Below are 12,115 nucleotides of genomic sequence, written 5' to 3' on the forward strand. Positions count from 1 at the left end.
ATTGAGTTGCAACCCCTTTTGCCCTCAGAACAGGCTCAATTTGTCTGGGTATGGACTCTGCAAGGTGTCGAAAGCGTTCCACAGGGATGCTGGCCCATGTTGACTCCAATGCTTCCCACAGTTGTGTAAAGTCGGCTGGATGTCCTTTGGGTGGCGGACCATTTTTGATACACACGAGAAACTGTTGAGTGTGAAAAACCCAGCCGCATGGCAGTTTTTGACACACTCAAACCGGTGCACCTGGCACCTACTACCATATCCCGTTCAAATGCACTTAAACCTTTTGTCTGCCCATTCACCCTCTGAATGGCACACATACATAATCCATGTCTCAATTGTCTCAAGGCTTAAAAATTATTCTTTAACCTGTCTCCTCCCCTTCATCTACACTGATTGAAGTGGATTTAACAAGTGACATCAATAAGGGATCATAGTTTTCACCTGGAATCACCTGGTCAGTCAGTCTATGTCATGGAAAGAGAAGGTGTTCCTAATGTTTTGAACACTCAGTGTATTTATTACATTCTTACCTGTCATCCCTCATTCTTCCATCCCTCTCTCATCCCTCTCTCTTCCTTCCTGTATATGGGCCCCGGGGACACTCTGGAACAGTGCTTCTTGATTTTCCTTAAAGGTGAAACAAATTGGACTTGCTAGTCAGCTGAATGTAAATCTTCCTTAATGAGAGAAATTATATTTCCACAATGTCCTGCTCTCGTCCTCAGATCAGACACCGTTCCCTCTCACACAGCTGTGTTTGTATCCCCTACTGTGTGTTCTGTGATGAATAAAGTCTGTCTTTGGTTCAGTTCCACCAGCTCATCTCTTTTATTGTCTTTCTTTCTTTCTTTCTTTCTTTCTTTCTTTATCTCTCTCTCTCTCGCCGCACCCCGACTACAGAGGTTGTTCAGCTGAGCCTGGCTGAGGACCAGAGAGTGAGTGTCTCCACGGTAACAGTGGGCCTCAGCACCGTGCTGTCTTGTGCCATCCAGGGAACGCTGCGGCCGCCAATCATCTGGAAGAGGAACGGAATCATACTCAACTTCCTGGACCTGGAGGACATCAATGTGAGTGTCGGCTGAGTCAGAGGGTTTCAGTTGTCCTGGTTGGAGGATTCCCAGAATAAGAAGGGAATAAGCAGGAAATCCAGTCGTCTCCAGCCAGGATTTCTGGAAACCAGGGAATTTATGGGAAGTTATAGGACCCTGTAAAAATCATGTTTCGACATGAAGTAAGTCATGCTAGTATGAGCCAGAGTCTAAGGGAACAGGGTTGAAACAGGTTAGTCCTACAGCCCAAAACTGAAAACTCCAAGACTGTCGATGTGAGTAAGAGTGTCTTTAAACATTATGGGCCTTTCAAGGTGAAACACTGAACCAGTGTCCAACATTGTAAACTTTGATGTGGTGTGTTTTTAGGAAAAAAATATATAATTGGAACGTTGGTTAATATTTTATTATCCTCAAAATGTCTCTCAGCAGGGGCTCTTCACATTGAAAGAAATCAAGGAATAATAACTTTAGATAAAGGTTCACGGAAAATAAATGAGAAATGCTAATTCCCATTAACACCATTAATTCATTTTATTTTCCCAGCTTGTTTTTTAAATTTCCAATTAAAAACAGGTCTGTGTTTTTCCTCACTTTTTAGCTAACATTTATTCGAATTAGAAATGATGTAATGATTTGGGTCTCATTGGCACTCTGCCAGGCGTCGTGCTGATCTGAAAGAGCACAAACCATGTTCAAAATAAATATTAGCAAATCCCAACATAGCATAGCATGGGAATTGGCTACATGCGGTTAATGAACTATGGAGTGGCGGCGCCGGCGAGTTGTTTAGCTCACAGCTGACAGTGTGGGACTCTGTTAATCCACCAGCTGATTAGTATTCTCTACTTGCATGTTAACGAATTGGCCTTGTTATATGCTGCCATGGAGATACAATAGACAATGGCATGCAGGTCAACTGCCATGTGTATAAGCGGGGTCATGGGGAGGACAAGGAAGTGAGAGAAAAAAAGGTCCTCTGTGCAACATGCTACATGCTACTGCTACTGTTGCCATGGAGTATTCAGTGGTAAATAGTGTGTGACGATAATTACAGTTGTCAGTTACCACTTTGAGGTTATTTTTCATGCCTTCATGTTCACAAAGTAATGTCTGATGCGCAAGAACATGCAGGTGTGCACAATAAGCAATGTGCCACTCCGCATCATGTGTTCCCATGTAATTCTTAGGTGGCTTTATGCTCTTACAATGCACACAGTCCGCAAGGGAAAGAGTTACCTCCTATTGGGCACTACCGCCGCATTTCAATTCAGAACAAAGGAAATTATTCATACTGATTGAAGGCCTTTGGTCTCCGCGTGTGCCCCTCTAGCGGCGTTGGCAGAGAGCGGATGTTGCCGGTTCTCAGGGATCCAGTATTTTCAACCCAACTCCGTTCAGGCGTCTTTCTACGCCTGCTACGTTGGGTTGCCGTGTGACTTGTCGCTTCGGGTCAGCGTAAAGTAGATTCATTTACAGGCCAACTTGAGTTGTTCGTGTTGTACTATGAAAATGATCTCATTTTGCAATCAATAAACAAATATTACATTTAGCTGTGATTGAAATTCCAACCCAAAAGGCACTCTGACATATGAAACGTTTCACTGGCTGAGTGGCAATTTGCCCATGCTGGAGTCAGACCCATTTGTCTGCACTCTGCTACAGCAGTATTATTCTCTCTCTCTGTCTCTCTGTCTCTCTGTCTCTCTGTCTCTCTGTCTCTGTCTCGCGCTCTCTCTCGCTCTCTCTCGCTCTCTCTCTCCACCCCCCCACCCCCCCACTAGTAAATGGGACATTTTACATATTGAATGGCTACTTTTCTCCAAAGTAATTGAGTTGTGTTTTGGGAAAGATAAAATCTGTTCCCCTCTGCTTTGATTGCCTTCAAGGAGAGGGTGGCACTATGCGGCTGCATTTACACAGGCTGCGCAGTTCTGGTCCTGTGGCCCATTATTGGCAAAAGAGCTGATCTGATTGGTCAAATAATTTGTGGAAAAGGATCAGAATTGGACTGCCTGTGTCAAAGCAGCCTATGTACTGCGGAGAAAGAAAACAATTTGTTTCACTCATCACCTCCAGTAGTTCCAGACAGACCAACCTTTACTGAAACACAAGGGGATAATTCGGCAATGAAATTAAGTAGTGCGCTTTCTCTATTCAAACAATGATGCTATATCATATGTTAATTAGCATGTCAAACTCACCCGTTTGGGAATGCTGTGAAAAATCCACAAACGCTATTATGGCTACAATAGACAAATATTAGTGTATTAAAAAGGGGGAGGGGAGATAGACGGAAGCATCGGGGTTGGTTTAGCATTTCAAAGACAAAGCAAAAGGAAACATTTATCAGACAATATTTAGCTTCTTTATAAAATAAGGCAGGACTAATTAATTATGTGTAAGTGTAAAGCAATTCCGCTCACTGTATTAAATCTTTAAAAAAATGTATTATAAGACATTTCCCTCTACAAGGTCCATCATTTGAGACGCAGAGGATTGTATTGCATTTATAGTCTCAGGTCCACCCACATACTGTACACACATGTCTAGGTAATTAAAAGCATCTCAGATAAGCCTGTACTGGTTTAAGTATATAGGGCTACATACTATAGAAAAAAATGTCTACTGTTTAATATCTACCTCACAGGGGGAGGCTGCTGAGGGGAGGACGGCTCGTAAGAATGACGGAGCAAATGGAATGGCGTCAAACACATGGAAACCAGGGGTTCGATGTATTTGATACCATTCCACTCACTCCACTCCAGCTTTTTACATGAGTATGCCCTCCCCAATAAAGGTGCCACCAACCTCCTGTGATCTACAGGTACTGTACTGTACAGTAATTTATTTCTAAAGCAGTTTCTACTGTTTTGCTAAGTCTGTCCTAAGTATTTCCTCTGCCTTTCCTCACCTAAAAGCATCGCTAGAGATGATATGTCCTCATCCACTCCCACCTCGTTAGCTAAGAGAGAAGCAATATTTTCCATCTAAAATCACGTAGTGGGACAGTAGCTTGTGGCAAGAAACTCCAAGGCTTTAGTCTGTGTCCAGAGAGAGATTTGTTTCCAGGTAGGTAGCTTTGCACACAGTCTGTCCGCCACATACGGGACACCACTATTTAGTTTCTTAATCCTCCCTAAGCCCCTGCTAAAACCCCAGGTGAGTTGTGCATCCGGAAAAACAACAACTGGCTCCATTAATCACACTAATGTTCTTTGTATTTTTAACCCTTCCTATTTATCAGACTGAGTGAGCGTGACGACGGGGCTCAAATCCCCACGCCCATCCCAACACCCAGGGACCACGTTGATTCATTGTCTAATATGCTTCCCATCACTCCATGCTCCCCTGTTGTGTGCCCTCCCTCCTCCTCCCTCCATTCGTCCCCAACCCCCCCCCCCCTCACTTCACTCCCCTCCCTTATTCCCTTCCTCACCATCCTCCACTGCCACCTTCCTCTTCTCCGAATAGGACTTTGGTGATGACGGCTCCCTCTACATCACCAAGGTGACAACCATTCATATGGGGAACTACAGCTGTCATGCGTATGGATATGAAGAGCTCTACCAGACCCATGTACTGCAGGTGAATGGTTAGTAATGGCACATACTTGACATTTCACTGTCCTTTCAGGGTCAGATTTGAGTTTCGGCACGTGGTCACCAGAATGTTGACCTGACTAAACGTGTAGTAGTTGCAGTTTACGATCATTGCTGCGTTCAACGTTACGTTTCCGTTTTTCTGTTGTTGTTTTGTTGTTGAATCGACAACAAACATTTTGATAAAGTTAGATGCTTTTGTGGAGGAGGGACCTTCAGAGTTGCCTTCCGGGGTCAGGAGTGGTAACCCCTGCCTCAGACTCCAATGACAGCAACAGCGTTCACATCGCCAAAAAAATGGCATTGATCCCAACATGTCCAACGTTCTGTCATCGAAAGCCAATGAGGCCTGTAACCATGGCGTTCTATTCACCATACTCAGTTGATTCCACCCTGAGCATTTAAACCGTGTGTAGCTACAGTACTAGCCAGCAGCAAGCAGCGCAGATGCTGCAGGCATTTATCAAAGCACACTGCTCGACAAACTCGTTTGCATAAGTATATTTTTGCTCTCTCTCGCTGAGATGACGTGTGATTACCGGGCCTGCCTCTTCATTGAGGACCTTGGGAGAGGCGTCTGTGCCGTATCAAATCAAAGATCATAATCGCCGTTCTCGGAGCTTTGATTCATTGCATGCGCAGATATGAATAGAGGAAAAATAGCCTGAAATGATTTTCAATTAACAGGGACAATAGGCGTGATTGTGTTGTGTTGTACGGCAGGATTTAGGCTAATTGAAAAACGATACAGCTGCATCTAAGACCTGGCTTCAGCTGAGAAAAGCTGAAAAAGTTTTCTTCCTGGAAAGGCAGGATATCTTGGAAGACAATTACCTTGTATTTCAATTGTGATCTTATTTGGTCTTATAAACATGCCTCTTATAAACATGTCTCTCGCTGGACTCTGTTGTGATGCAGTGCATGTAGCTATGCGTGTGGTACTGGTGTAAAACTAAATCCTTTCTGCCTGGTGTGCCCGATGTGCCTGGTGTGTGTGTGTTTCTATACCATCCTGCCACTCCCATCAATGTTTCTTTGTAAGTATACCTCCCTAACTCCTCTCTCTTGTGGCTGTGTGCGTGTGTCTCTCTCTTTTCACGTGTGTGTCTGTGCATGTGTGCGTGTTTCTGTGTATCTAGTTCCCCCAGTGATCCTGGTCTACCCAGAGACGCAGGCACAGGAGCCTGGTGTGTCTGCCAGCCTGCACTGCCACGCCGACGGCATCCCAGACCCTAAGATCATGTGGCTGAAGAACGGCATGGACCTGCAGCCTAGACCCTCCAAGCAGCTCTCCCTCATCGGTAAGGCACCAGGCTGCCTTCCTGCCCACACTGGCAAGACGGAGTGCATCCCAAATGACACCCTATTGCCTATATAGAGAACTACTTTTGACTAGGGCCCATAGGTAACGTATAAGGGTCAGGGTGCCACTTGAGACGCACCCTGTTATTACCGTCATAGCAGCTGCTGTTTACCAGACACACCACTATGCAGGGAACCATGGAGGTGTTGCTATACTAGGTGCCAATCTGTGTCACACCTTCCTGTGTTGTCAAATTTAAGATTATGGTGACCATTTTGACTATTGTTAGTTTGTCGGTTGATTGCTTAGGCCACTGATTTCAGAAGAGTAAATATCCATTCCTAGAAGATGAAAGAAATAGATGGAACAACAGTGTGTGAAAATGAAATCCGACAGCAGCCAGCCATGTGGGGGGGGGGGGGGGGGGGGGGAGTTAAACGGAAGTTTCAATTTCCGAGGGGACAAAAGTGATCGTCTTTTACGGAGTCGTCCTCGTTAGATGGCAGTTTATAGGCTGTGTGTGGGTCATTACCTGTGATAATAGCCTGTTTTCAGGCTTCAGCTACAGCTTAAACAGGGGAGGTTCTGAAAGCTTCACACATACGTTAACGTCCTGCAACCCAGCTTCACGGATCGGCCAACTCTCACAGCTCAGTCTAGACCTGGGTTCTAGACCTGGGTTCTAGACCTGGGTTCTAGAGCTGGGTTCTAGGGTGTCCATTTAATTGTTATCAGATCTGGTGGTAGTCTTATACCTAGTAAAGGTTTAACAGAGTGCTCAAAAGTCTGCAGAGCACGGTGGTTTTAGAGAGTGATACTCTACACGTGATCTTTTTTCAACATTGCATCAGTAAATTGATTTCCAACTCGGAGGCTAATGTTAGAGCTCGCAATCTTTCTTGCCAATGTAAAGGTGAGGCTACAGTGCTCACTAGCTACGTTCCCATTAAGTTGTCCAGTGATTTTCTTTTCTTGACATTTAGAAGGTTTGCAAAGAAAATAGATGCGGCAATTGACTGCTGCGGTGCGTTTGTGTCGATAAAAACAGCTGGAGCTAATGACATCCCAAAAATCTAGAATGTCAAATCAAAATGAAGTCGTTGAAGTGTTTCCTTCATTAGTTTAGGTAAATTCCGCATGAATAAATTGTCGATAGACTGTATGCCCTCCCACCTATCTGTGTTATGCATCAGGTAGCCTGCAAAAGGCAAATATGGATAGAATGCAAGAGTTGCAAAGAAACGTTTATTTTTAATTTTTTTATAGTTGAACAGTAGATTTAACGAGCAGTATGCATTTAGAAACAAATGTGGAGTGGAGGTTCACGTGCCCCGCGTCCCTTCAAAATGATTCGGCAATCATCATTTATTCGACAAGCACTGTTTATCGCAATAAAGAAAGTTAGACAAAATAAAAGTTAGACAAAAGAAAAATCCACCCCTTACTGAACTGATAAAAATGCTGTCGATCTTTACAAAACATTTCTCCTATAGCTGCAGTGTCCATTACACGACACAAAATACAATTGTGTGTATTTTTTTTTTTTTACCTAGCTTTTGTCGGTTAACTGCCTAACTATGCTGCCAGGATCCCCTCCATTTACAATGGGAGTGTTCAAGAGGCTCAGCTGTTAGGAATAGGTGCTCTCCAAGGTTCATGACTGCTTAGTGCTACTGATGGTGCTGAATGGACAGCTGCATGGGGGTTGTTTAGGAAGGCATAACACTGCTGAAATCAGATAGAAATGCATTATGTAGAACCAACATCATCTTCTGTCATTTGGAATATTGATACATATATATACAGTGCCTTGCGAAAGTATTCGGCCCCCTTGAACTTTGCGACCTTTTGCCACATTTCAGGCTTCAAACATAAAGATATAAAACTGTTTTTTGTGAAGAATCAACAACAAGTGGGACACAATCATGAAGTTGAACGACATTTATTGGATATTTCAAACTTTTTTAACAAATCAAAAACTGAAAAATTGGGCGTGCAAAATTATTCAGCCCCTTTACTTTCAGTGCAGCAAACTCTCTCCAGAAGTTCAGTGAGGATCTCTGAATGATCCAATGTTGACCTAAATGACTAATGATGATAAATACAATCCACCTGTGTGTAATCAAGTCTCCGTATAAATGCACCTGCACTGTAATAGTCTCAGAGGTCCGTTAAAAGCGCAGAGAGCATCATGAAGAACAAGAAACACACCAGGCAGGTCCGAGATACTGTTGTGAAGAAGTTTAAAGCCGGATTTGGATACAGAAAGAATTCCCAAGCTTTAAACATCCCAAGGAGCACTGTGCAAGCGATAATATTGAAATGGAAGGAGTATCAGACCTCTGCAAATCTACCAAGACCTGGCCGTCCCTCTAAACTTTCAGCTCATACAAGGAGAAGACTGATCAGAGATGCAGCCAAGAGGCCCATGATCACTCTGGATGAACTGCAGAGATCTACAGGTGGGAGACTCTGTCCATAGGACAACAATCAGTCGTATATTGCACAAATCTGGCCTTTATGGAAGAGTGGCAAGAAGAAAGCCATTTCTTAAAGATATCCATAAAAAGTGTTGTTTAAAGTTTGCCACAAGCCACCTGGGAGACACACCAAACATGTGGAAGAAGGTGCTCTGGTCAGATGAAACCAAAATTGAACTTTTTGGCAACAATGCAAAACGTTATGTTTGGCGTAAAAGCAACACAGCTCATCACCCTGAAGACACCATCCCCACTGTCAAACATGGTGGTGGCAGCATCATGGTTTGGGCCTGCTTTTCTTCAGCAGGGACAGGGAAGATGGTTAAAATTGATGGGAAGATGGATGGAGCCAAATACAGGACCATTCTGGAAGAAAACCTGATGGAGTCTGCAAAAGTCCTGAGACTGGGACGGAGATTTGTCTTCCAACAAGACAATGATCCAAAACATAAAGCAAAATCTACAATGGAATGGTTCAAAAATAAACATATCCAGGTGTTAGAATGGCCAAGTCAAAGTCCAGACCTGAATCCAATCGAGAATCTGTGGAAAGAACTGAAAACTGCTGTTCACAAATGCTCTCCATCCAACCTCACTGAGCTCGAGCTGTTTTGCAAGGAGGAATGGGAAAAAATGTCAGTCTCTCGATGTGCAAAACTGATAGAGACATACCCCAAGCGACTTACAGCTGTAATCGCAGCAAAAGGTGGCGCTACAAAGTACTAACTTAAGGGGGCTGAATAATTTTGCACGCCCAATTTTTCAGTTTTTGATTTGTTAAAAAAGTTTGAAATATCCAATAAATGTCGTTCCAATTCATGATTGTGTCCCACTTGTTGTTGATTCTTCACAAAAAAATATAGTTTTATATCTTTATGTTTGAAGCCTGAAATGTGGCAAAAGGTCGCAAAGTTCAAGGTGGCCGAATACTTTCGCAAGGCACTGTATATATATATACACATATCATCTCTGTATATTTGATTTCTATCTGACACATTCTCAACATCTCAACTCACTAAAACCTTCCATTTACCCCCTGGCGCCACACAGTTCTACAAGTCTGAAATCACAGTATAATATCTCTGTTCCCTTGTTATTAATTCAACACAAAAACAACATTTTAAGTGAGAAATCAATGTCTAACTATAGGCAAATGATTAATTGAGTGGTTATGCATTAAAATTGATCAAAGCATAATTATGGATAACAGGCAATTACGACACTGTCTGGTGTTTAATGTCGGGAGGCCCACACTTTACATCATTACGTTTCTCCTCCCTAAAGAGTAGATAGAAAAGTGAATTTGAACACTAACTACTGTAAAAACATAATCCATTTAACTGTGCATTTCAATAATGTGAGGTATAGTGTAACAAAAATGACTGTTTATAAGGTGGTATAACTTCTGTTATCTACGTTGCTCTAAATGGGGCGCCATGTAGTCTAGTGGTTAGAGCGTTGGACTAGAAACCGAAAGGTTGATTCCCCCGAGCTGACAAGGTAAAAATATGTCGTTCTGAACAAGACAGTCAACCCACTATTCCTAGGCCACCATTGAAAATAAGAATGCGTTTTTAACTGAGTTGCCTAGTTAAATACATGTATATTGCATTATCTGTGCATTGGGTCCTGTGGAAGTTGTTTGTTTATATTAGTCCAGGGTTTTAGTCTCAGGCCATGGCTCAGTCAGGTCTTTTGTAGCACTGAGAAGTTCTCCACTGCCTCTGCACTGCCACTCCACATTTAGGAGACACATGGAGAGAGCTCAAGAGAGGGTGATCAAAGAGGACAGCAAGAGGGAGGCAGAGAGGGAGGGGAGGAAGGTGGAAGAGAGACTGGCACACGATCTTTGACACGGCGTGTCGAAAGCAGCTGTCTGACACAGGCGTCCTTCACTCCTTCTGCGGCGTTGTGAAGATTGCCTTGTGATCAAGGCAACAATGCAGCAACAGCAGCAGCGTGAGGATGAGGAGGGAGGGAGGGATGTGAGTGTGAGAGCATGCCGTAGATCCAAAAAAGGCTGAGTACTAGTGTCAGAGAGCTAGGAATCCCTCTGCTGCCTCTCATGATAGCACTGTGCCCTGGGATACATCACGTTTACCTGATACATCTAACACACACACACACACTATTGATACCGTCAGAGAGGGATGGCTCTGATGATAGCACCTACTGTGTCCTGGGATACATCACCTTTACCTGATACATCTAACACACACACACACACACACTAGTGATACCGTCAGAGAGGGATGGCTCTGATGATAGCACTCACTGTGTCCTGGGATACATCACCTTTACCTGATACATCTAACACACACACACACACACTAGTGATACCGTCAGAGAGGGATGGCTCTGATGATAGCACTCACTGTGTCCTGGGATACATCACCGTTACCTGATACATCTAACACACACACACTAGTGATACCGTCAGAGAGGGATGGCTCTGATGATAGCACTCACTGTGTCCTGGGATACATCCCTTTTCTCCTGACACTCTAGATCTCTGTGAACAGAACAGAGACGATTCAGTCAAAGTATATTTTGATAAAGTGTTGTTGTGATGTCGTCAAAAGGGTTCTGGCGTCAATGGCTTCTGTTAGGGAGAAGTAGGTGCGCAGGTAGGTGGCTACTTTTATTATCTTTGGTTATTCATTTTCGAAAAGGACAGAGTGTGCATTTTTAGGTGGGAGGATGAAACAGCCATGGAAAATGTGTATCAGTGTAGAAACGTGGGGCTGAGCTAACACTTGCCTTTTCTGCTCATCTCTTACACAGCGAATGGGAGCGAGCTCCACATTGGCAGTGTACGCTATGAGGACACAGGCGCCTACACCTGCATTGCTAAGAACGAGGTGGGGGTGGACGAGGACATATCGTCTCTGTTTGTGGAGGACTCAGCCAGAAAGACACGTAAGTGGCTAAGAGTAGAACATGGAAAAATGTCTCTGGGATTTTCAAAAGCCAATTTTGGCAATGAAAATGTAGACAGTAATTAACAATTGCAATTACAATACAATTAACAAAAATAGTAGGCTGTAGAAAGCAGAGGTGGGACCAAGTCATTGTTTCACAAGTCAAAAGTAAGTCTCAAGTCTTATCACTCAAGTCCCAAGTCAAGACAGGCAACTCTGTTGTTTTTGCCGCACTGCTTTGCTTTATCTTGGCCAGGTCGCAGTTGTAAATGAGAACTTGTTCTTAACTGGCCTACCTGGCTAAATAAAGGTGAAATATATATCTATATTTTTTTTTTAAGTCCGAGTCAAGACTCAAGTCCAGACCAATAAATCTCAAGTCCTAAACTTTGAGTTTCGAGTCCTAAACAAGTCATAATGTGCTCTTCAATGTAATACCATTTCATATTTTTAACAATAATAATACTTAGTATATTACATTTACACAAATCATGAAGGCATTTAAAAAGTATATATATTTTTTTATTTTCCAAATAAACTTTATGTTTCCATGGAAATACATGGGTAGCCATGAGAAAGTCCCCCCCCCCCCGCATATCATTCGACTATGGGCCGCTATGGCCGCAATCTATAATTTTCTTCCCACATGTTTTGCAAGTTGCAATCCGTTTTTTGTTGTTGGCTACATCGTAGTCTTTATATCCGAAAATAATAATTTTGGGTATCATCTTTCCAAGGGCTCTGTCTGAATTCACCCACC

The 12,115-nt window shown here is 43.2% G+C and overlaps 1 protein-coding gene across 1 annotated transcript in view; it reads left to right on the forward strand.

Moving 5' to 3' along the window:
- LOC110537733 (follistatin-related protein 4) overlaps positions 1-12,115 on the forward strand; it is a 225,017-nt gene that overhangs the window by 196,343 nt on the left and 16,559 nt on the right. Inside the window, exons 7-10 of the mRNA XM_021624080.3 lie at positions 901-1,067; positions 4,524-4,644; positions 5,791-5,952; positions 11,219-11,353. Of these exons, the coding sequence (XP_021479755.1) occupies positions 901-1,067; positions 4,524-4,644; positions 5,791-5,952; positions 11,219-11,353 (585 nt within the window). The remainder of the gene's footprint in view (positions 1-900; positions 1,068-4,523; positions 4,645-5,790; positions 5,953-11,218; positions 11,354-12,115) is intronic.

Source organism: Oncorhynchus mykiss, chromosome 12 (assembly GCF_057628025.1).
Source record: "Oncorhynchus mykiss isolate SJ-2025 chromosome 12, ASM5762802v1, whole genome shotgun sequence".
NCBI lineage: Eukaryota > Metazoa > Chordata > Actinopteri > Salmoniformes > Salmonidae > Oncorhynchus > Oncorhynchus mykiss.